General features: G+C 35.0%; 1 protein-coding gene across 3 annotated transcripts in view; it reads right to left on the bottom strand.

The window, feature by feature from the left end:
• Positions 1 to 26,743, bottom strand: part of LOC117205223 — a 58,905-nt gene extending 32,162 nt beyond the window's left edge. For 2 of the 3 annotated variants that reach the window (XM_033443406.1, XM_033443407.1), the window contains exons 1-3: positions 25,398 to 26,743; positions 21,754 to 21,863; positions 15,236 to 15,506 (exon numbers count right to left, since the gene is read on the bottom strand). In XM_033443406.1, coding sequence (XP_033299297.1) covers positions 15,236 to 15,506; positions 21,754 to 21,863; positions 25,398 to 25,434 — 418 coding nt within the window. In that variant the 5' untranslated portion in view covers positions 25,435 to 26,743. The remainder of the gene's footprint in view (positions 1 to 15,235; positions 15,507 to 21,753; positions 21,864 to 25,397) is intronic. The other variant, XM_033443408.1, reaches the window with a different exon arrangement.
• Between the last annotated feature and the right edge of the window lie 300 nt (positions 26,744 to 27,043).

The following is a 27,043-nucleotide window of genomic DNA, read 5'->3' as shown; positions in this document are numbered from 1 at the left end:
TAACGAAATACTATATTTCAGTTTAGTAACTATTGGCGTTTCATTAAAGTATATGTGACTGTTAAAGGTTGGAATTATTGTTATTGAAACGTATACGATTATTTAAATTTAATATACCTATGTATGAAAGAAACTTATTATGCGATTTTACATTGACTATTTAATTGCTAAATATGTAAGTATTTCCTCTTAGTTGGATCAACTAGATCTACCAAAGATGTAGTGTATGACGCTGCAGGGTTATTTCTATTCTTGCTTGACTCGAAGCGAAATAAACTTTTAGATTTTCCATTTTCCTTCACCATAGATGGTACTAACAGGTTACGGTATAACAGAACTAAATTTCAGAGTGTAAGGGAATCTATTCTATTTTCTTTCAAATATATCAACATGTAAATCTTCTTTATATCTATATTTTGTAATTATTACGTAATGTGCCTCAAAGTTTGTTTTATTTTATTATTCATTATTGAAATGATATTATTTATTTTTACAGTTTATTTTCATATTTCCGTACTAGCCACGGTAGTATTTATAATAGTATTATTTACTTTATTGCAGTTAAGAAATCTCCATAAGCTTCTCGTCAAATTTTGTTCTTTAGATTACTGATAAATGTACATATATATATATATATATATTTGAACATTACATCATTATTAAGTACAAATGTTTATAGCACTTCGTATTCACATGAAAAGATCATTGAATGAGAACAGAATAGATTTCTAAGCTTGTTAGTATCAACTACATTAACAACGAAGAGTAAATACTTGACCAGTATGTCTTGAAAAATACAATACGTATCGAACATGTCTGAATTTTATCCAAGTTTGTCCTTTCATATTACGATGATGCTGGAGCTAAATAGTCAGCATAATGTGTCCAGTTTATATTAATTCTGGCATAATATTGTACAATTTGCAGTTATACAACAGATTATTATAATGATCATATTTCTCGGTGCAATAATTTTTAATAAATGCCAAGATAATATTTTATTTCCTGTAAAAAAAATATCAATTACTTTCATACCCACGTTCTCTCTCTCTCTCTCTCTCTCTCTCTCTCTTTCTCTCTCTCTAGGTCATATACAAAAGTATAATATATTATACAATTTACTCATTACTGTATAATACAACAATGTTGAGTGTAAATGTTATATCTATCTTTTTTCGCCTTGTATGTCGATGATTATTTTATAACACATGTACACAATGCACACATACGCTGTCTTGCACACAGCATCACGGAAGTGCGCTTTTAATCCTCGAGCTAAAAATCAATAGCGTGGCCCCTCGATGGCTAAAACCTCCCCCGGGATAAGCTCGCGCTAGGACCGTAGTTAAATAAATCCTGGATCAAAGGATAAGTCCTACCTCCGCTCTCTTTTTTCATACACACACTTTTTCCTCTCCCCTCTATCCGCGTTCCCTCTCCCTTCTATTCTACACCACGGATTATTTCCAAGATCGTAAATTATGAATCTTAACCAGGTCGACCTAGGGAAATTATTTCCTTTCTCCCTTCTGCCTTTTCTGTTCTACCGGGTACAACTCAGCTAAGCAGGAAGATCGAGATTTGTGGGGGTCCCTATTCGACGGAATTAAGATCATGTTCCGACCTTTTTTCGCATCGGCCTCTCCTGCTACTTTTTCCTTTTCTTCCTCTCTTTCTCTTACTTTCTTCGTTCTCACCGCTTTTTGCTCGAAATAACGTTACACATATACAGGCACCTCGTGCACTTCGTTTGTACGGGGATGTCGTAGTGCGAGGCTTAATCTCAGATTATTTCTACCTGCTTCGAGGATCAAGGATTAATTCAAGGACGAGTTGACTTATTTGCGAGCAACGGCCTACGAACGTATTACTCTTTTAAAGTGGAAAATGCATTTTATCGATCTTGCAGCAATTTGCTAATTTTTTCATCGTTCGTAAGGGAGTTTCGACATCAATCAGTTTTACGAATCATTAAATTATTTCTGCTAACGTTATAACCGGGACTAATTGCTTTTAAAAAAGCGTATGATAACAAAAGTATCGTGGAACGAACGCGAACACCATGTGTAAAATATATGAAACGTAATATAAAATGAATTCTTGTATAATCGTACGGTATTGAACGTGTGTATCTGCGGAACTGACAAGTACAGTTACTCGCGTTTAGGATCATTGGCCGAAATTAGTGCCTTCTTTAAAACTATGTTTGCGATGAAATTGCAGTATTTTACGAAACACGAGTTGCACCGTTAGAGTATTGCAAAATGTAGCATGCATATCATATGCTATGCGCAAAGTTCTTTAAAGGGAATTTAAATTGACCAGCAAGAAGGAAACGAAAAAGGAAGGCTCAGTGTTTGAGCTTTTAAGGATGAGCGAGTTCTTTAGTCAATAGGAACGTGGAAAAGAAATCGAAAAGCTATAGAGGTTGGTTTCCTATCGTCTTGTTTAGGTTAAAATCGAAGGGCCTTCTGTATCAGGGTTTTATACGACGAACGTATAGCATAATCCTTTATTGGCGCAAGGAGCAGGCTAAACGGCTACAGGATCACATTGATCCTAGATTTAAGCCCAGTATAAGGAGTTTTAATATCAGGAGTTCATAAGTACAACAGGAATCGTTTGCAACTTCTTGAAGATTCCTGGCAAGATAGTCCTTAATTAAATGTGCCTGTTTCAATTGGTTTTGACTCGCAAGTATTTGAAAGTATTGCACTACTTCAGAAGCAGATTATTTCCTGAAATAATAAAACCCTCCTTAAAATATTTTCTAGAAAGACATACTAACAAATGAACATAAATAATTAATAACATGCGTCAGACAACTAAATACTTATTGCACGAGCACACGCCAGTTTATGAAATACAAATTTTCCCTTCAAAAATTGAAGAAGTATGTTTCTCCTTTATGTATTATATCTTATACTCTAGTAATCCTTTTGATCCTCTATAACATATCACGGTTTTCTAAATTATTGCTGTTGTTACATTTTATTCCGATTATTGTTCATCAACTCGAAAAATAAAGCTTCTATACGACGTATCTCAGGAAAATTAATTATCAATAGTACGAGCGAATATTTTGAAGCGAGTGACTGAATTAGCATAATACCACGTTACTATATCATACAATTATATAATATAGAATAGCAGGAATGTAAATTCAATAACGTGAATATCAATTCTATTTCGCGCCTCTACTTCAAGATCAATTGCTATGATATAGCTACTCCTCTTCCTTTCACATAGTGCGAAGGGAGGCTGAACCGCTTGCAAGGATCTGTAATCCTGATAACACCTTCTACGTATATCCCCTCTGGATCGCCTTTAGTCTCATGTACAAATGCATCCCTATATTTGGACGCGGTGTCCGTTCGTTCTTACGCTTGTTGCTGGCTGACGCTATCCTTGTTGGCGTCTCCACGTTATCCCATGGGAATGTAGGTAAGGGTACTGTGTGACCTCTCTATCCCAGGAGAACAGAAACGATGGGAAGAACTGATAAGGGATCACTAGCTTGTTGAATATATCAAAGGTCTCGAAAAAAATGTCAGGATCTTTATTATATAAATGCATGGAATGGTTACTAATTAAACAATGCTGTTATATGAATCCTTTATTCGTTGTAATATGTATTCGTACAGCTTAATTTTCTAAGTAGTCAATTTTATAATCAAGGTACTTTGTATTTTTAAATTTGTTCGATAAAACAATCGTAACGTGAAAGACGTTATATTTTCAAGCATAACACGTTTGCAACGCAAGATGATTCTTTTAATTATCGCCCAAAGTATTTTTATGATCGTTCAAAAAGGACAAGCAAATGTCTTTACGCGAGTTACATTCCGGTAAACGGATGATTACAGAAACAAAAAGGATACATTGTATTTTATACTTGAACACTCTGTAATTTGGAAATCTCGGATAAAGAAATTTGTTAAATCATTAAAGGGGGATAAATTGTGTATGCCACGTATTATGAAATTGGGTTAAATAACTTTTGATGATTATCAAATTGCAAATTCATAATAATTTCACTAATTCATTGAAACGTTCCTTTTGTTGTTTTCAGCGATACAGAATTATTTCATAATCGTTTGATGGATATATTTTCCATTGTTATTCTACAAGCGGTACGTCCTGCACTTCACATGTTGCGTGTAAAATACATGTGCACGATGTAAAAAATAAGCGAAACTTGTTTACTCGAGTATTAGGGAAACATGCAGCCTAGTTTCCCAAGGAACATTCGCAGGATGTTTCCTATTTCCACCCTGTTGGAAGGTTCTTTTTTCTACTAGCAAGGTCAATATTTATCACAACAATCGAACATAAAGAACAATCTCAAGAAATTTTACAATTTCAACAATTTCTGTAGCGTTCCCAAATTTCTCGTCGATAAATTTATTTATGGTACACTGCAGCCAAAAGTAACAAGAGATGAAAGTACCTTACGAGTTCAATATTTCAAAATGTATTACAATCATAACAAATGCAAGTTATTATGTTGAACAAGTATAGTTGAAACACGTACATCTATATTTTATTAAACAAGATACAAAGTAGAGATGTGTAGTGAATAAAATATCTTTCCAATACCAAAGATTTCTCGTCCTCGGTGCTTTTCGAATTTCTAACAAAGACAGTTTCTATATGGCTTTTGCATTTGTTTCTATTCGGTCTTGGTTGAATGTAACTTACAATTTTAAGCGCATCATCTACAACGCAGACTGTATACAGTCACGCGTCGATCAAAATTGATTTTATGACAGACATAAACGCGTATACCTGTTCGAAATGTTCCTAAGGATGTGATATAATTTATGTTAATAATAATTCCTTAAAAACGATTTGTCGTTCATATTGTTGGGCGCAATAAATATATGTCCTATAATGCAGCATTTCTGTATTTGGAAAAAAGAAATGAAATCACAGAGAAGTTTTATGTAATGAATTTAAGAAAGAAAAGAAACTTTTACTTTTTTCTTTTACATGCAAAGGTAAACGTTATTTAAAAAATTGATCGGATATATTTGGGAATATAATTAGTGTATATCTGTAAATCAACATTTAATTTATCTTGTAAAAGTTGCGCAAAAAATTTACTAATGCATCCAACTGTCTCTCTGTTAATCTTGGATTAAATAATCCTCAAGATTATGCAACCTTACCGTTTTGTTTGCCAAAGACGCTTCAGGGATTAGTAAGTCTGGGTCTTAAATGACGGGATTATATAATCCAGAAGATTATTTAGAGCAGGATTAGACGTAAGATAGACACAGGGTAATTAATTTAACATCAATGTGCGCCGTTATGTGCCACGTCGATAAACACGATAGACACGTTATCAAGGTATATGAATCATTCACAAAAAATGACAAGGATCTTACAAAAGCAGAATTTATCAATGAATTCTTATTAAAAATAAATCAGTCATAATGAAGAGCAATTGGCCGTATTCTTTCCACCGAGATTCTCGATATCACATATTTAATTTCTATAGTTACTTGTTCCTCTTCACAGAAGCTGACCATTATTTAATCGATCGCATTCGTAAAAGTTTCTACCATCTCCTAACTCCTTAACGATCTTGTACGTTGAATTCGAACAATTGACATTCAATCAAAACCTTAACAAATCAATCAATTACGTGCTACATGAAAATCCTTCGATGCATAAGTCATCAAATCTTCGACTAAACGAACTTGACGAAACTGATAAGCAGAAGTTTAGATCGTTTCGAATTCTGTAGAAGTTAAACTTCTATATATTTACTGCATTATTTTTCCTTTTTTGTAGACATAAGAAAGTAGCAGAACAGCTACAGCTTGTATTTATAATCCTTTGAAATTTATCGTTGAAGGAAAATATAGATGAAAAGTAGAGTAAGAAGAAGATGAATATATCGAGTAGAATATGTAGATAGAAGAGATTCTAAAAATAAACAACGGAAAATGATAAATATAAAATATGAAAAAACTAATGGGACGAGAAAAGTTTTGTAAGAAAGTGAACAGTTTGGAGGGAGGCATGCGTTATACGACGAATAAAGCTCGCGTGCAAGGGCGAGGTATCCTGCCATCCTGCTATCCTGGTTGTCGGGATCCTACAAAAGCCCTTATTTGGGTCACGAACCATTTCTACAATCCGGAATGTGCTTTAGGACACCTACTCGCCGCTTCTGCTTTCCCATTCGTTAAAATAAGGCGGCAGGTGTCAAACAAAGGATCTCATTTGCATACTTTTCGAGTAAAAAGGATACTTGTGACTTTTTGGCCAGCGAATAACGGACCAAGGCGGGAATATCCGAGATAGGTTACTTTCTAACAAAATATGCGCGCCCGATCCACGAGACGTCTAGTAGGCCTACGAATTATTAGGAATCGATTTATAATTTATACCAACATTCGAAAACTTCTACTAAATAGTGAAAATGTACGGTATAAAAAATGGGAAGAAATAAAAGGATTAAGAAAAGTTTACATTTGAAAACTGTTGGGACCTTGTGTAATTTGTAGATAGAATAATTCTCCAATGAATCAATAAAAAAATAGCAAAAATAAAATGGGAAAATTATGGACAAGATCATTCTTGAGAATAGCATAGGTACGATAGTGAAAAAAGAAATACGATTAATTATAATAATATATGCAGTATTAAAATTTTTAATTCTAGACGGAAAATCTGGAAGCATTGTTGTAAATAAAGATTTAAAACGAAAATACTGTTGAATATAATTGGTGTACGTAGTTTAATATTGATAAGAAATTACAGAATTAAGTTACAGTCAATAATAACAACATTTGGCTATATCGTATAAAATATAAAATAAAGGGAAAAAACTACAAAAATATTAAGAGAAGTTTCACTTTATTGTATGATACAACTTGTATCTATTTGCCGAAGCTTCACAAATGGTATGTCCGGATAACATACTAAATAAAGAGGTGTTTGGGAAGGTAAAAAAGGGTAAGAAATGACCCTTGAGCACCAGGATCACAGAAGAAGAATTACAAAACACTGGTACCTGTGTTCCAAATCGATTATCCTGAAAAGTCTAAAAATCCACAAGGATCAGGCCCTCATATCCTACGTCCTATGCTATCGGTGTTACAAGGAAGTCTACCTTTTTCTTTCCTGCGATCCTAATGTCCTTCCTCGCTCTTTATCCCAATTCTCGCGTTAAAGTTGACCGGATTCTGGACAAAATCCAGCAGACAGAACAGTCCTAATTGTAAGAAAGTTGTATTGCTTTCGAAGTGCAAAAGCTTTATAGTGCTACCGTTTGTCTCTTTCTCGTCGTCGGATGCAACAGGCTAAGAGCGCTCCTACGACGATGCGCGCCAAGAAGGACCTCCGTGTGTTGTAATCCTTGTCACATTCTGTTATCCTGACACGAGAAATTCGCCGCAATGATCTGTCGCGAAGCCTTCGAGCGCTCATATAAGGACTTCAATTTATTTAATAGGTAAAAACTCTTTTTTTTTTAAATTGTCACTTTTATTAATCGATGTACAGGTTATTATTAAGATAAAAATTTCTCAAACCTTTCAGAACGAAATATATATTTTAACCATTTCAAAGTTTAGATTTAAAACAGTTTATTAAGGAGGGAAGTTTTAGCTAATGTTTCGTTGAGAAATTAAATCAATTGTACAACGTACGTTCTTTTGAGAAATTTTAGAGTTTTTTTCTACAATGACTGAATTTTTAAAATATCAAGACGAGGACGTTATTATATTCTAATATGTGAGAATTGTTTCCCCTTATTAAATAATATTCAATACCTTTTTTTCAAGAACATGAAATGTACCATTGGTCGTATTAATTAATTAAAAATGACGATATTTACTATCTTTATTTTCGCAAATATGTTATACAAATGTTAAAACATCGCTGAACACGTCAAAGTCAATAAACTTTATATGTGTCATTTATTACAATGTATTTAAGAGTATGTGCATGTATTGAGGTTATATGATCCACGGATTTATCGTCATAGTACGACTGCGAGGTTTTAGACTCTCTAATCCTGAGATTCGTTTCAGGGACAAAATGGCGAGATTATACAAACCCCAGATCATTTAATCCAGGATTAAGATTATGGTCACAGAGGAGTGGGCCTCTGCGAATGTGTCCCCGCATTTTTCTTCTCCGCGGAGAGGAACGAGGGAGATAAAATCCATATGGGTCTCCATGAATTAGTGCCCCGAGGAAGATTCTTTCGTGGAATAATAAGGTTTTACATACGATATATTCGAATTTTAATCGTAAAAAGTACAAATTAAATCCTAAGTCATAATCTATCTTCTATCTCCAGGAAAATGGAATTTACATAATAACTATGTTATACATAGTATGCAGTTGCTTGCACGTTCTCTGTATTCAGCGGTGAAACCTCGTGTCTTATAAATTAATATCGTCTGATGTTAATAAATTATTACTGCCGATATTCCCAACTGCATGAAATATACATACATCGGAGAGTAATTGGAGTCGCAGATACCGGCCAGCGCGTATCTTCCTTGTGTTTAATCCTCCACAAACGATTCAGGATTTTACCAAAAACTGGAACTTCTCCGTGCACAGGCAAACAAACAGAATCCACAAAAACACGGCGCATTCCTGTAATCGTCAGCCGTACGATGAGCAGTAAAATCGTCTTGCGTCCCTTTCACACCGACTACCGACCAATATTTCCATACAAACCGAAGCAGTACGGCGCGTCACGCCGCGCATACTCGCGCCTCGACCCCAACTCACAAAGAGGATATCTTTCGAATCGTTCGTAGAATTCCCGTCGTATCAGGACGGGATGTAAAGCTTTCTGGGGGATGAGCCGCTTAGCCTCTAAACCTTGTGTGCTCTGCCATAGTCCTCCAGCTCCCCGCGTCGCCACCCTTGATCCACCCCCGCCGTCGTTCTCTGCGCCACCCTTTTGTACGGACCATCATCTGCGTCCGTGATAGGTGTGCTCTCGTACGTGTATACGCATACGCGATCCGGCAACCGTATATACGGTTCTACACGGGGATTATCCAGGTTCTGTATTCGTGAGGATTATCTTTGGCCGTTGCATCGATGTGTCCTCACGTGTGTGCGTGGCTTTGTGTGCGTGTAGCCAAATCCTTTGGCGGCTCGGCCTGGTTCTCTCTCCTCCGAGTCCTGACGCGCGTGCACCGTTTTCTCTTGGTGTGCGCGATCGCGCCTCACTGCAGGTGCACGCTCGTGTAAATGTACGCGTATTGCGACCACGTATACTTCAGTCACTTGGTTTGACCGGACTCCATGCGCGTCCCTTGCGAATGTACTGGTAACTCGCTGCGAGGATATATATGTTGGTGTAACTGTGTGAGTCCTTGGTTCGGTACATGTGTATACGTATATGGTCGAATCTGGGATTAATCCGGGATTATTGGTCGAGTGTGCGCTGCCCGCCTCCCACCGCCTGCTCCCCAAATCCGAAATCCAACGCACACAACTCAGCTAATCCTAACCCCCATCCTCTCTTCCTCGCATCTCGCGCTCACACCACCAGTGTTCCACTCTTGGCATATCCTGTGTGTTCCACGACAGTCGAGGCATTATCTACAGGGTGTACGTGAAAGTCTACAACCGACTCTTCTTTCATTTCGCCCGGGACACACTCTGTTTTAAACCTCGTTTCATTCGATTTTTCGTCTTAACGACCAGCTCAACGACGGAGCTCTCTGTCCTTCCGGAGAACAAATTTCACTCACATTTTCGAATAATCTTAATTAAATCCGATAGACGCGAATTTCGTCGAAATGGAATGCAATTAAACGGAGTTCCGAATCAGCTTTGTTACGCGTGTATTTCTTTTCGCTTAAACGGAACTCCTATTAAGCTAGGAATTCCCGCGACCGAATGCAATCATTTTTCCTTCGAATTTTAGTATTATATCTAGAATTCTATATTATATGATTACATTAATTTCACGAGTTCTCGCCATAACTATCGTTATCTAACAATTTAATCTCGCTGTTTTCAAAAGGATCATTTTTAAAAACTTGGGTATTTCGCGTGCTGATTGATATTTATCAAGCGGATTATTGTTTGTTCTTATTCGGACGAATGACATCGCGATACGATTAAATACGAGTAATGCGGATTTATCCACGCTCAAGTATAGATTTTGACATTACATTGCGTTCATAGTTAAGAACTACTCAACGTCGCAATAATTTTCGATGATGGTTTACAATTTACCATTTTACATTACATTAAATTTTCGTACATTTCATATATATTAATGTAATATACATTCCATATAAATATAGAATATCTATAAATCAATAATCTTCTTCCGTGTTATTCGTTACACGTACTTTTTCATTTACATGTAGATATTGGTTTTACTAAATACTAGCTTACAGCTAAACTTTTTTCTTTCTACTAGTTGTATTTCATTACTTATGTTCATAGTTCTTAGAATAGAAAATGGAAAATATGAAAATAAATAGATAATACATATTTAGTAACATCTTCTGTCAAAAGGTATAGCTTGTAACAAAGAAGATCACGTATAAGATAATGAAAATTAATCGCATATATACACACGTAAGTAATGAGAGATACGTATATATTCGTACATCGTATGAACATTGTCAAAATAATGATATCGATTTTGTCTTTAGCTTTCTGTGTGGTCAAGTTACAAGCCATATGTAGCTGTATGCGTACAGGACAATTTCTGCAATACAGATCATTTTTATCTTTAAGCGTTTAATAATTTCTTACACCGTGCACAGCCTCGAAGTTTTTATAAATCAGATATAACATTAATACGTGCTAATTTTACCAAAAATGTCATGAATTTGAACATTTAGGGAACTTTCCATATCAGCTTTACCACTCGCTTCACATTTCCTTCATTAATTTACCAATTAATAACTCGAACCGAATGGAACACTATTGACATCCGACTAGAAAGACGGATGAAGTCTTCAAATGACGAGTCGCTTTTGATTCTTTCATAGTTAATATCACATAGCTGATTAAAGTTTCCATTGAAAATGATTAAAAAATAATAAGCTTTCGAATGTATCAAACCGTAATATACCGGTGTAGGTGAATCGATAAATAAATTCAGAGCTTCTGGATGATAAACAATAGGCGAGGGGATCAAAAGTTCGATTTCCAGTTCCGTAGCAATCTAAATGGAGTTGGAGAATGGGTTAAATGTCGTAACGAGTTCAATCGTATGCTGCAAGACGGTGTAGTACATGTTCGCGGATCGCCCAGCCACATAGCCAGGGATTCAAATTTAATCCGGATTAGATTGTAAGGGTTACAATATCCTTCTCTCTCGATACTCAACCCTTATACGTACACGAGAAATCAAGCTAGCCTCGCACAGGTAGAACCGAGACACATGTACACGCACTCTATTACCCTAAGTCGCGATTGTCGTACTCGCCAGCCAGTGAACAAGACGACGCAATTTCTATCGAAGAAATATAAAGGTATTTTTATTCAACGTCTTTTTTGTACTGTATTTCCAGTAAAGCTATTTTGAAGAAGTTCCAACAGATAGTAGCAGGACGTATGAAATTTAATGATGAGGTTCTGCTTAACTCTACTGTAGAAATATTACGTTCGAATTAAAAGTGTTACGAACAATAGTAAACGCTGCATGATTCTAACGAAATAAGAAGAAGAGAGATTTGCAAGTAACAGTAAAGGCAGAAATACTTAATTTTCGTGAAAAATAAATTAAGAGACTTCGCAATCGACGCAATTTAATATAAAAACGCTAGAAATCTTTGATTTAGATTTATTAGACTTATATATGAATCATTGAAGGAACGTCTATGTGATATGGATGATACTAGTTACAAAAATTTACTTATTAAATTTAAATGTAAACAGATTGTACATGAACTTAAACAAATATATTAGCTGAGCACTTTTGTACGATAAAATTAATATTCAAAACGAAATTTTACATGTTGCAAGTTTTAAGCTACCGGCGTTAATAAATCCTCTTGCACAACAGTAACAAGTTTGTCGATAAAACAAATTAAATTAAAGTAAATTCTACAAATTGCTGAGCCAGTTGACTATCCTACCTTCTAACAACTTTATGCATGTTGTATTAAATATCATAGTCAGTCATCAGATATCTCGATAGTTTTCGGTATGAAGTACCAAGCAATAGATTTGTTTGTTATGCGCTGGAGAAATCATCGGCTAGTCATCGAACTGAGCTAGTTGAGCAAACAGTTCTTTCCATCGATCCCAAGGTTTCGTAGAATTTCATGGGATTTAAAAAAATCGAAAACGACAGGGAAAGTCGTGATAAGAGCGACGGAGACGGCGGAAGAGTGGGAAAAGGAGGTATCGGCTGAAGACCGAGGATTAGTCTTGACGCTGAAGATTTAAAGAGGATCCTCGAAATCCGTAGATTGAAGAAGTGCGTGCTTCCACGTCTTCCCTTCCCTTTTGCCTTCGTCATTCGAAATTCCAAGGGCAAATATGTACTTTTCCGCTCCCTATATTTCAACGATCACCGTTTTCTTACCCAAAGTCACGATCATGGGAATTCCACTGGGATATATCTTTCAAAAACATTCGAATATGCCCCATAAACTATCTTTCTTCTAAACTTTTTAGCTTTTTAAATGGTTAAACGTAATAGTGTATTATCGTATTAACGGTTCGAGAGAAAAAAGAGATACAGATTGATGGTATTATTACGAGTAAGATGGGTTATTACGAGTAGTATTTTAAAGAAACTAATTTAACTAATTTAAACGAAAGGGAAGGATTCTTTAATTTGCTTTTATTCTTCTCTCATCTTATTTTCTTTCTTTTTTTTCGTTAGCAAATAAATAGATATATTCTAGATCCATGTTGCTATTTAAGGAACGCGTTGAAACACTTGTCAAAGGGGATCGATACGTCTCGAAGCCAAGCGTGGACTCTGGTTTTCGTTCGCTCCGGCAAACGGACGCGTGCAAATTGTTTCCACTGCATTATCGAGGATCAAGGAAATTCCGCCGATAGTCTATCTCGTTTACGAGCTTTAACGACCCCTTCGAGCGACCTCCATCGTCTACGCACACAAGCTGTTCGTCATTCTCGATGGAAACTTGCTCTACGAACACGGAATCCAAGTTCTTTAACTTGTACATTGCGATGGTTAACGGTTCCACTGTTCCTCGAACAGTATTACCGGGTTATTTTTATTGTTTGAAAAGACGCGGGATTAATTGGACGATTACAGTGATCATTACGCTAAACTAAAAAACAACCAATCAGTGCAACACAAAATGAACCAATTAAGGCATCAAAATTATACATAAATTAAAAAGAGATGCGCTTATACTATATTCAATAAAGTTTGGTAGAATTAAAAATTAGAAGAATCGCATGTGCATATACAGTGAATACAAAAAGTGTTAAAACACCGTTGTAGATATTTATCATAGCATTTACACACTAATTAATTAATTCCAAGTACCTATATTACACTTCCTATCATTTAGTAGTGCTTTTGTATGGCTAGAAAAATTTGACATCATGAAAATTAAATGTAGAACCTGACGAAAAATACGCTTCTTTCAAGAATAGGGACGCCATCGTAATGTAAAATTTAATGTACGTTTACGTGCTTCTGCAATTGCAGAATGTTCCGTTAATAATAATAATAAAATAATATAATTACCTATATATACATATATATTCATATTAATTCTTATATGTATAATGTACAACAATATTATATAAAATTTGCATATAATATATTAATCATAGTTAATACAGGTAAATAAAAAATGTATATAATAATAATAATATAATATTAACATCCTATCTAGCACACAATAAATAATTTGGGAACGTGTTCAATTTTCAATGTAGAATAAATATCTTTAATTGGAAACGTTTATCTTTTATATTAAATCAAATCGTTTCAAATAGATATTTTCTTAAACGGGCGTATTTTAAGCGCATCAATTACTATTAAAAAATAACTTAATATGTGGCGAAGGATAGTTTGGTGGCATCATCGACACTGATAGTCTAGACCAAGGTTCACGATGTAAACATATAGAAGTCGTTTTTATTCGATTCAATACCATGAAGGTGATGTACGTCCAAGAAAATAACACATGAGCTATTCAATGTGATTTTGGATGAAACTGTAGTTAAGAAGGATAAATAAATAAGCGAAACAAAAGAGGAATTAAAACGAAAAAGAAAATTGAATAACTTTGCTGGTTTTTGAAGCACCAAGTAGTAAAATAATACATAAAATTTATGTAAATACAACATTAACGAAAAACACAAATAAAGTTATATAAATATAATATTAAATAAACTATCACATTAAATAAATATTAATGTAATATTAAAATAAACTTATATATCTCTTACAAGGCATTAGACAAATCAGATAGAGAATCGCTATGGTATAAAAAAAAGTGCTATCCTTGTAAACATTTCAATTTCTTCAAACTTAATAGAATTATAGCAATTGGTAGAAAAGAAAACAATGATGAAATAAATATTAAGCAACTCCTCGAGCAAAACCTTTCGTATCCACAGTGTCAGAAGATAGAATTGAATAATGTAGATTGATTAAAAAATAACTGCGAATAAAATGTTGCGTTGATGTTCTGTTTTTTCTTTTTTTTTTTCTTTTGAAATCATGCAACTTGGAAACTATGCCGTAATACTTTCATGGAATTAAAATTTTATGTCGATATAATAATATGATACAAATTGGAATCTCTGTCTTCATAATCCTAAAGTGATCAAAATAATTAGTAAGTTCGATTATAGTATGAAAGAACCGCGCTAAAATCTTTCATTATAATTTCGTAAAGTTAATTAATAAGCTTTACAATGTCGTTTGTTATAAACAGCTTGCATAGTGCAAGTATTCTATAAAATACGATATATATATTCTATTGTACTGTGTATACAGTACATATATATCGTATTTTATAGAATATGTGTACGGTGTCATAAGGTATGATACATAATATCTTTATCATATAGAATATATTATAACATTTAAATATTAATTCTAGCATTTTATGAATAAGCGGTTTCACCCGACAGTGTCAAATTATTTGTAATAAAATTCTCCCGATCTTATTTCAGTTGTTTGTCAGAAATCAGTGTGGAGCAATTTATTTGATTTAATTCGGCCATCGACGATCATCGAATGATAGATGGAAGAAATGGAAAAAATGGTAAAGCTCACCCGTACTGGAGGTAGACTTGCTGAGATCGAATCCTTCCTGTTTGGGGCTTGTATTTGCTTCTTGCTTGGGGTGTTGATTGTGCGCAGCAAACGGTGTCTGGGGCGTGCTTAGGGGTGTCTGCGATTGATGAGGATGCACCGGCGGAAGCTGAGTAGTACTCTGCGGCTGAGACTGTTGGGACTGGTGAGACTGAGGACTCCTCGGTAACGAGGACACACTGCTCGGCCTCGAAGGTGGCGAGGTCTTGTGTGTCAATGCCAAAGCTTGGCTCTGCAAACGAAAGAGTTCAACTTCCTAATTAATTATTTACTTATGTCGGATCACTCCCAAGATTTCTCAGAAAATTATCGTGTATAGTTTCAGACAATATGTACATATTGTTAACATACACTCGTTGTTAATATAATATAGTCATTGAATCGCAAAAAATTCTCGTTCGTTGAGTACGTACAATACATTAGAAAAACTTGTTAAAATTGTTATACATTTGATGATTAAATATTCACAAATTCAAATATCAACAAAGATAGTGATAGTTTATATATTAGTATTTCACAATGAATTTATTAATCCCAAAAAATACATACATACACCAAAATGTAAATATTGGTGAACTGTGAGTAACAATATTATGAATGACATACTAAACTAGAAATACTAATAGGTCAGAAAGACGTCCAATCATGTGCATATTTAAAAACCATTAATTACTATCATTTTGTCAAATACAATGAGATTTTTTATAACCGCCCCCCTCTTCCTCCTTACTTCACAACTGTCAGATGCATGAACTGTACATATGATAATCGTGTAAAACAATGGAAAGGGAACTGTATATATTTTATATGAAGAATCACGTGCGTACCTTGCTTTCAAAAATCGTGTATAACTGGATTGCAATTATTACGGATTACAGTTACGGTTTATGATTATCATGCTACGTTACACAAAGGCTGTAATACTTATTAATTTCATTGAAAATTCCGAATTCTCAGTTTATAGACGTGTCTACTTACTGATATGGTTATAATTAAATGGATTAAAGTACGTGAAATACCGAATTAAAATGTTCTTAAGGTAAATTTATATTCTAAGAAAATATATATTATATTTTCGCTTTTATTTAATATATAAAGATTCGCGATAATAGCGTAATTTATCTTTTATATGTTATTCTTTCTGAAATATCTGGTGATAACAGCAATAACAAATCTTTCAAATATATAAAACTGTGAAATACTTGTGAATTAAAATGCAAAATATTTATTATACATCGAAAAAAAGTAATCATTAATTATCTTTATATCTTATATATTGTAATATCATCTTAACAGTGTTGCGATTTCCCAATTACATTGCATTGTTGCATTGTTGATAATTATTAGTAATATAAATTAATATAACGTTTAGACGAGAGGTCATACGCGTTAATAAAAAATTGTGTGTATATATATATGTGTGTGTGTGTGTGTGTGTGTGTATGTTAAGATTAATAATAAAGAGTAAAACGTAACTTTCGTGGAAATAAAGTGATAAATTTAAACGATCATCAACAATCGTTAGCAGACACGTAAAGATAGATAAAGTAGACGCAAGGAAAGCTGTGCATTAATTGTGCGGTTTAATAATAGACATAAGGAGAACAACGTAATAATTTCGTCATTAATTCCGATGAGACGACACTCTTAACATAGTCGAATCCGCGACGATTCGGTCGTATCGAATGAGCCGGATGATCTAAGCGTTCTCGTCGATGAAATCTGAACACGTGCTCAATTCCGACAACGGTCTGCTAAGGCATAAGCGCGGACTTAGATTTATGTATGAGTGAACTGAACTTAACACTAACGGCTAAGCCGTTCACGATGTCAACGAGGGTCAAGTGGGCCCAGAATGCGACAATCCTACACTACGACCGAAGTGCGAAATGCACCGCGTGGCAGTTTTCGTTGTCTGAAAACTGGATCGTCGATGACGCTTCCGAGGAACTGCATGACCAAATCGACCAAGAAACCGTTTAACCCTCTCATACTCTATCGTCATTATCTTCTCGATCCGCAACGCATTTTACTCTCAATTTTTATTGGCCGTTATCCTACTATGCTAATAAAACGATCGAAAAAATAGCGAAAAATGTCCATGAAGCCATAGTACATACTTACAATTAATTACGTTCGTTTACCCTATATTTTTTGTAATTTTTGTGAATTATAAGTAAGTTCAGTACGAATAATTTTCAATTAATTTTGGATTAATTTTGGATCAAATGTCTTAACCTAGTAAGAGATTTAATGATGATTAAAATCAAATTAGAAGATTAAAAATATACCTTTTTATATCACAATACAAGTGATAAAATAATGCTTAATTTAGTACGATCGACATGTTGTTTTATCTAAAAATATAGCTAAATTAATGTAGAAGTATATTGAATAGACTTATAGTATATTGCATCAAGATCTTAAATTAAATTTGATTAGATAGCACATTTCACAAAAAAATACAGTAAGTATATTTAGAAATACTTGTTATATATGGAGTGTTTTATAATTAATGATATAAATCATCATAATTAATCAGTAATATTTTTATAAAGTAAGAAACGAATGGATTTCAAAATTGTTTTTTGAAAAGAGAGGGGCTGTAAAAATTTATGAATCAACAAAATCATTTTCTGCTTACAAAATTGTTAATATTATCAACTATTTATCAAATTTAACAAAATTGTATACCGTATAATTTTGCAGCATCACTTTCTAAAATTCATAATAAATAAATCCTAACTTTAATTATAAATAAACTATAAATAAAATTAGTTTACATTATAAAACATTAATTTGCATAATAATATATCGTTCTTGTAATATATCGAATGTTAAGTAAAATAGCCTCTGTATAGTAACATAAATGGCTGATAATTTAGTCCCATGTGCAAATTTTATTATCTTTGTATCTAATAATAATATGCTATAAATATTTGTCAAGTTTTATTTATTACGAATATATCGAATCAACGTTCTTCACATTATTTTCCTATACCTAACACAGTACTCTTGATATAAACTTTGCGTTTAATCCTGGTAAATTTACAGAAAATAAATTCATTATGCCTGGTTTCCTAAGATATTTATTCTACTGTATATTGTTTGCTAAAAAGAAAATATCCATAGGAAATAAACGAACAAAAGTACAAAACTTAACTATTTATTTGAAATAAAAAATCATTTAATCAATTCGTGATATTTACTAATTTGTTACGTAAACAGTTCTTAGAGTCAAATACGTAACAATACTTTCTTCGAAATATAGATACACACCTTATACTCGATACATCGTTTTGATAAACTATTACGATAATTCTGTACGGCCATTATAGGTAGATTTTTGCCACTGCCGAATTAATAGATTCAAAGTTCAATCAGATTGTATCATCGAAATTTTACAAAGATGTAAGATAAGCAATATTGAATCAGTAGTAGGCTTGATCGTGCCATTTCTAACATGATCTTACGTTCTCTCGCGCGATTCGATTTTCTTGAATTCTACATATAATTGCAAATGATAAAATCTTATATTTTATAGGTTGGCATTTTCTTCCACTTTCAAGAATAAATTGTATACTTACTCCTTACTGTTTCTTTTTTCTTTTCTTTTTTTTCATATTCGCCTATCATGAAGACAATAGAATAAACAAAGCGGGCTCTTTTTGCTGTAGAAGTTGTTTATAAACTGCATCTATTTATAAACTACACAGTATTATTGTACGTCGACTGCACGAATTGGCCATAAATAATGGGAAAACAACTAAAGCGAATATAACGTGATGTGGTACGTTGGCGTTAAGTTCGTGTAAATCCCATCATTTCGGTGCAATAATCTATCGCAAGAAAATGATCGAAGAAATATTCGACGGTTGGCGTTGATCGGTGGATAGGCAACGAGAGGACCGAGTTCGGGTCGCTGATTTTTTCACTGGTCCGGACTGTACCGGGGTACCAGCTACTGTTTCGGGAGCTGCTTCGAGGTATGCACTCGCAAAAAACACGTCAGACCGCTGAAGACCCGGGCTTGGGTGCGAGAGCAAGAGGGTACAAGGTGGTGAGAAAAGGAACTGCAGGAGAGAAGGAAAGAGAAAAAGACGGAGGAGCAAAAGAATCAGACGGCGCTGGCGGAGGAGGTGGAGAAGGAAAACGTAGAAGAAAAGAGACTGACGAAGACACCGTGGAAGCGGCGAAGAGAGGAAAGGAGCACAAGCCTGACACCGGTGTATAAAGTAGTGGACGAGGGAGGAAGGCAAAGTCCGGAGGTGAGCGAGGATTGAAAGAGGACGACTGCTCCTTGGCTCGTTTCTACGCGAGGAATGAGGATGAACGCGGGCCTGTAAGCGGGAACGCATAAGAAAAGGCAACAGGTGGATGGGGTTAGCGGCTTATCCGGCTAACGCCCCAAGTGATATCGCGGTAACTTCGACGTGACGCGAAAGGGGATGCACCATTCACTGTGCAAAGATGCGTTCGTATTCCTTTGTATATCCCAACAATTTCCGAATCAACGTAGATTCCACTGCTTGCCTATCCCGTTTCTTAATTGTACTATCTTTTCGATTACCTAATTTTAATTGATTTGATTGATTTTTTGAATATTACCTTCAAAAATTCGATAAAGAAAGAGAAATTGATGCTTAAAATACGAACGAAATTTAAATATCGTCGTCCCAATCGACGACAAATTTAACAGAATGAAAGTACTCTTATGTATAATACGTACTTAAGTTTCGCAGCTGTAGTTTTAAAGATAGGAATTCAATGTTAAATCTGCACGAGAGGGAATTTTGTTTTCTTTGACTTAAGTAATTACTTAAATTACCCCTTGTCTTTCTATGCAGTTACTTACGTATGTATATATATAAATATATATTTACATATATTACGTATAACTGATGTAACCATAAATTCTAGATTATCGTGGCTACCGATTTTATCCTTTGCAAGCGAAAGTAACAATCTATAATTTCTGAGCGGAGCAAAGAATTCACAAATTATACCGAGCAAATTCGTGGCTGTTTCTCTCGTTAATAAAAGAGGAAGTGCCTATCAATGTTAGTCCGAAAAAAGTTAAACGAATAATAAAAAGTAAACTCGGTTGTTGTATGCAAAATGCAACATCATCACGAATTAATGCCAGCATCGCAAACAACGGTTCGGCATCGTTTATCGGCGGATCAGCTTATCTACCGGGTGTAACAGAGATACGCGTCAACGACGTTTCCTGCTAGAGTGTTTCCCGTTAAGACGATAACCTTAATCGCCGACCAATGTAAAATGCTGCCTGGTCCTGTGACGATCAAAGGCCCCAGAAATTCCGTGAATTTATTTGCGGCTAGACTTGTGTCGCGTCTTTCTAACGAGCTTACGTAAGTTCGAACTAGAAATGGTCGGCCTACAATGTTTGGCAATTGAACATAGGTCCAGTTCGGAGTACTCCTTGCGTCAGCTTCAATAACCTTCTAAATTAATACATCTTCCTATCAGAAATTTTGCGACGTCTTTCGTGTCGAACCTTGCCGCTCGTGTTCTTCCACCATATCCGTAACGCGTAAATTATCCAGTATTCCACGCGTATTATTTTCTTGAAATTTTAACTTTCGTTCTTCTTATCCGGATAATTTTAGTAGGACTCCATTCCCATTTGCATTTGATCTGATAAATTCTAAATGGTTTCTTTCTTTACGAATGCTGATTTTTATTCTTCATGACGTGCACCAGTATCGAACGAAATCCGAAACGGTGATCACGATTTATTTTATTTTTGCATACTACCTGTAACTTGAATTTAAATTTATATTTTCGTAACGCGGCTTCATACGGATAATTCGTTATGCAAGAAAACAGCGCTAGATACGACGTGTAATTTATTTATAACAGTGGCGTTTATTAAATTTAATTGTCTGGAGGTTTTCAAATTTGAAAATGTATTGCTTGAAGCGGAAGATAGATTAAAATCGTATTAAATAACTTGCTTTTGATTGTTAATTGATTAATTGGAACAATTTTAATTTGTATCGTTTTACACGAATTGTAGATTTCATGCATTTAAAACATTCGATAGATAAAACATTTAATTCAATTTCTAAATATGCTCCTTTTATCAATATAATCTTCTAGCGTTTATTAACGAAAAAACCAGTTTACAAGTCGGTGACTCGCTGTAAACTGGTTTTCTACGTTTTAAATATTCTGTGTAAGCGTGTACAAACTCAAAATCAACGATCACATCTCATCTTTCAATTCCAATTTATAAGTAGCATTGGATGATTGACGAAAGCAATTTCGTAAAAGCAAAGCACTTAAAAAATGTCCTCCCGACAAGAGATTAGCGATTGAATAACACCGACCAATGTAATATCTGTTTTTATCCAATATCGATAGAATGGAATTAAATGTCTCTGTGGTTTACGTTAATCGTGCAACATTCTAATCAGGCTTATCGAAATATCAGATGGCCGATATCCACGTACAATAATTGGCCCTCTTCCCGCGGTAGATAATCCACGGATTGATGCTTCCACGACTACGTTACGTAAATTGCTCATTTCGCTACCAGATGTTCGCTGCCTTCTAGTCATTTCTAAAAAAAAAAAAAAAAAGAAAGAAAGAATACTACGTGAAACAAGAAGAGTATCATTTCAATCGTTCGCTGAACGAAATCAATAAAATCGTAACACATGCTACGAGTGTTTCAAAATTCTAAATATTCAAACTTCCCTATGTACTATTGAATTGGATTATTTACAATAATTTATTATGATTAGTAACGCGATAAGTAAGAGATATACGATCACGAAATATTATTATTTACACGCAGAATTCTCCCTATTAAATGAAGATAACGCACGATATCTTATTTTCTATTTGCACCTTAATAACGTCGCACTTATCGTAACGTACCTGTAACCTACAACGGATGTGATCGCATAAAATTGTATTACGACAGGAATACCTTGATTATTGTGTGTTGATTAGACATTTTTAACGGATCGCGATGTACCTGAAGAAACGTGATAAACGTTTCTTACAGAAATAAATCATCAATGTTACCATTTCTAGACAAATGACGTACGATGTAAGGCTAAGTATCAACACTTTTATAAATATTAATAAGATATTCATAGCGTGTTCGATGTTGAAGATAACCGAACAGAAAACTTGGGTGAGGAACTGTCAGGGAAAGGGACGAGAAAAGTTCTATGTGCATTTGATGTATCGGCTTCGGCGGCCGGATAGATGGATTACAATCATTCCGGTAGCTGGGGTGGTCAAATACCGTGACCATGCGTGCCTCGAACCTATCCTCGGACGTACATGTACGCACTTTCGAGTGCACACGTGGCCTCGGTGTTCGTACACGGTATACTCCTGCGCGCAATACGACAAGGACGCATCTTCGACTACCGGAATCTGCTTTTCACTACTGGAATTTTGGAACACCGAATATGTATTCCGGTTATCTTGAAAGCTACCAACTCTCCTTGGGTTACCATGTTAACAGAAAGCATACGATGTCCTTTAAATTAAAAAAACGTCGCGTCGTGCTGTCTGTGCAAGAAATTCGTGATTTAAATATCACATGTGGAATATTTATGTCATTTATTTCGCACAAGATTTCTTTTAATGAATTTAATCTAAGGAAAGATCTGAATTAATGAATACCTTTACAATTCCGTTTAATAACCTCTGTTCTGATTATTGTTTGACGTACGTAATATTATTATATAGCAATTTCTTTTTCAAAATGTTATTGTTCTTGATAATACTCGATAGAAATTAAGATGAATAAAGCTTTTGGTTGAAACAATAAAAGTACATTATGTTCGCCATATACAGCATATATAGCATACTATAGTTTCTGTCAGTAAATTTCGTAGAATATAAAATTATCTACCTATTCCGAAATCTTTCCTATGTTCTGCGCGTAAAATGTAATGTAACGATATATGATAATTTACGTTTGACGTACGTGACATTTATGTACTTAATACGTAACGCTAATATTTATTACCAGGTACTTCGGTACTGACTAGTTGAGAAAAACTCGAAATTTATTTGCATACGAAACTGACTTGTCGCTATGACGTGTAGAGTTGCTTCCCCTACATTTTCCCCTCAATTTTTAAGAGCGGAAGGTAAATGCCTGTTACACTTCAGAGAATAGCAAGGGAGGGGCCGATTTGGATGTCCAACAAACCCCATATAATACTACCGAATCCCTCTCGGAATATTGTTCTTGTGTTTATTGAGGAAAAATACGGATTACATTATGCGTAATCTTGACAAGGTGCAACACTCCTAAAAAAGGAAATCTCTCGATTCCCTGACAAATCAACGTAACAGGCATTACCGGATTATCTTTGATTTCGTCGCTTCTCACGCACCAAGTTTAGTCGTGTTTTTATACGTGCAGGTGCACTCAAAACTCGAACGACTGAGAAAAAAAGCAAAGAATATTTTTCGAACTATTTCCTGCTCCATCTAATCTCTATCTACAAAGTGAAACACATTGAGAACACGCATTAGAAGTAACAGTTAGAAAAAGTATGTGACTAGTGCATGCATATGACGAGCACATTGAACTTCCGTGTCTTGGAAATTTTCGGATATCCATTGATGTTACAATGATAATATCGTTGTAGTATAAAAACAATAACATTCGTTGTGAGATTAAATATTATATTACGAAGAATTTTGTTATCCTTAACGTTTATAGATAGAGTGGAACGTACCACGAAGACGATAAGGTTTTTTTTAAGACAGCAAGATGTTGGTACACCGAGATCGGAATAACGTTCGAATATCTAGGTCAGAAATAAAAATCAGAAGTTTCTGACGATCGAGAGATCGACTGGTCAATGGAGATGCGGTCTTATTGCATTGAATGCCAGAACGTGGACGTGGTCGTAGCACAGGAAGAAGGCAGGGGCACATCCGTATCGTGGTCAGAACCCGTGACCCCCCGTACGTACACGTGTAAACGTACGTATGGCCATCCACGCAACACATACGACCCGCGGTTTTACCAAGGATTATCTGACAACCCTTTCCACCACCTCTACCACCTTTAGCACCGCTCCGGTTGCCTTTCTGAAATTTTAGAGCGCCGAATCTACATACATACTTGACACTTTTGTCTACCTCACTCGACTTCTTCTGCTTAAGAAATTCCTACTACGGAGGACCATATATAACGATCTGGTTAACCAATATTATCTAAGTACATATGAAGTTTTTAATTCCATTTTCTGTAGCACTTACTGTACTCGACATAATCTGTAATCGTCAAGTTGAATCTTTTATTTTCCTCGACACATTTCGTGGTACCCGTAATTGTTCCCTCGTAAATTATTTTATGTTAAAAAATTTTAGAATAATCAGCAAATTGCAAGACAAGATAGCATTAAATCTCTTAATTGTCTTGAATTTATTAAAGGCAATATATAATTCATTGATTATCTGTTAAAAGAATTTGATGTTTCTAAATCTTGAAGATTACTCTGGGATTCAATTGAAGTTATTTCTTATTCATTTACCGCGGTATGATTTTTTAATAATTACTATCTCTGATGTGACACGTATTCTATGTAGGTATTATATTTTTGAGAACTGACCTGTTAATGTTATAATCGGTGATTAACTTGCAATTTTCTTGGGATATGTTAAGACAACCAACTTGTACAACTAGCTATTTAACTAACTTAACTACTTAACTCGTAATTATTGCCAGCTTATGATTAATATATCTATATAAATCATCGTGCATTATATAGTAAAATTGATTGTTTATAGTTTTTTATATTTACTTAATATAAAAATTGATATTTGAAGTACTTTCTTTTGTATCCAAGTAAACTGTCTATTCTAAGATCTAACGAAAAGTGGCAAATTGATATCGGGGAATTAGCTTGGTGGCAAGTTGAAGTGCTCCGAGAGGGCAGAAATTGCTAGGGTGGCCAATTGGCTGTGTAATGTTAGAAGGGGTTACTTTTCAATGATGTTATTCACGGATGCCAAAATCGGGATATCATTTCTTCGATATGAATATCAGAAGCGAAAGGGATGTTTGAATAATCATTTGCTTTTAATTATTAATGATACACATATTATTTACCTGTACTTGATCTGTTTTCGTATTTGCAGCCATCCATGCCTCTACAAACGTGTCCATAGCGCTCTGAAAATCCATTCCCTCGTAAAGAGTTCCTCAATAATTATCCTGGGACTCGGAAGTCGCCGCCATTTTTTATTTTACACTGACATTTATTGTTTCGATTATTTTCACTGATTAATGTTTGTCCTTAGTTCATGAAATTTACCAACGATTAAGACCCAAAATAGCTACACTTTCTCGCTACTCACCATGCAAATATAAATTTGTTGTAAAGTCACAATCGCGTCTATTCATATTTCGAACGTCCTTAATTATTCTACGTCTCCTAATGTCAATTTTTTAGCATACACAATACCATACACAAGATACACACTCTAATATAGGACATACACTTTGCTTCAAATCTCATTAACCGTAATTACGTACGTTCGGTTATATCCTCATGGCAGAAGTTTTTTTTACCGCGACGTTATTGATTATTAAGAATACATTATATTACTATCATCGAATAGTAAAATTGATTTAATCACTGGATCAATAACGGCGTCGACCGCGCGCACTTATGACTAGATTGAGAAAAAATGGTTTTGCACACACGTGTTTGCGGAATGATGCGACAGTATCTCGAAACTCAATGAAAACAGCGCATGTATGGAACGTGACTTTACACTAAGAATGTTAAACCGATCGAATATTAAATTTCAGTTTCTTTCGATACATACGATAGCTTTTGATTTTTTGGAACAAAAGTTCACTATACGTTTAAATAGAAACACTATGTCAATAAATAATATATACACTGGTAAAAATTGTTTGCAAAACACTCCAGGAATATTTCAGTCTTTAAGGAGAGTTTAAAACATGTACTCTTGGTTAAGTAAATTGCAAAAGTGTCACTAAATCAAATTGATTTTCGATCGGCCAATCGTATGACGTTTCAGTTGAAAATCGGTCTTGATCGATTAACTCTGATCAAGCTTGAAAAGCTTCAATGTCATCGTCAAAATCACTCCGAACGATCGATAACAGATTTAATCTTAAAACGGTCTCACAGTTATTAATCGTACGACATCGTCAATGAACACTATTCTCAGTCATGTTTTCAGAAACTTAACGTTGCTTTTCATCGATCTTGAAAGAAAATCCATCTTCAGGGCGGAATGTGGATCGAAAGATTTTCGTAACATGTATCTCGATCATGTTCTTTCGAAATCCCGATCTAAATGTGAACAGGTCGTGAATATTATACACGATGCTGAAAAAGAATACACGAACCGCGAGAATAACACGTTCGCATGGGACGGCGTTCCAGCCGCGACTGTGCGTGCCGAAGCGTCGCGGCGCTGGTTCTGCCCCTACGACGCCCTACCCGCCGTCGCTATTACCCCACCACCTCGCCAGCTACCATCGCCCACCGTCGAGGACTATCCTGGTCCTCACTTGGATGGTTCACCCTCAAACCCTCCGGAACTACCTTCCTCATCCGTGCAGTTTCTCCGCTTCTCTCTTTCCTCCTCTCCTCCTTCTCCTCCCCCCTCCCCGCTCACTTTTTTCACTCCATCTTTCTTTCATTTTTTTCTTTTTCTCTCCTGTGATTCGTCATATCCTCTATCCTTGTCTTTTACTCATCCGCACGATCTTACCCT

The sequence above is a fragment of the Bombus bifarius genome, unplaced genomic scaffold (genome assembly GCF_011952205.1).
Source record: "Bombus bifarius isolate JDL3187 unplaced genomic scaffold, Bbif_JDL3187 scf7180000007987, whole genome shotgun sequence".
Lineage (NCBI taxonomy): Eukaryota > Metazoa > Arthropoda > Insecta > Hymenoptera > Apidae > Bombus > Bombus bifarius.
The sequence above is the reverse complement of the archived record's forward strand: the minus strand, read 5'-3'. Positions and strand labels throughout refer to the sequence as shown.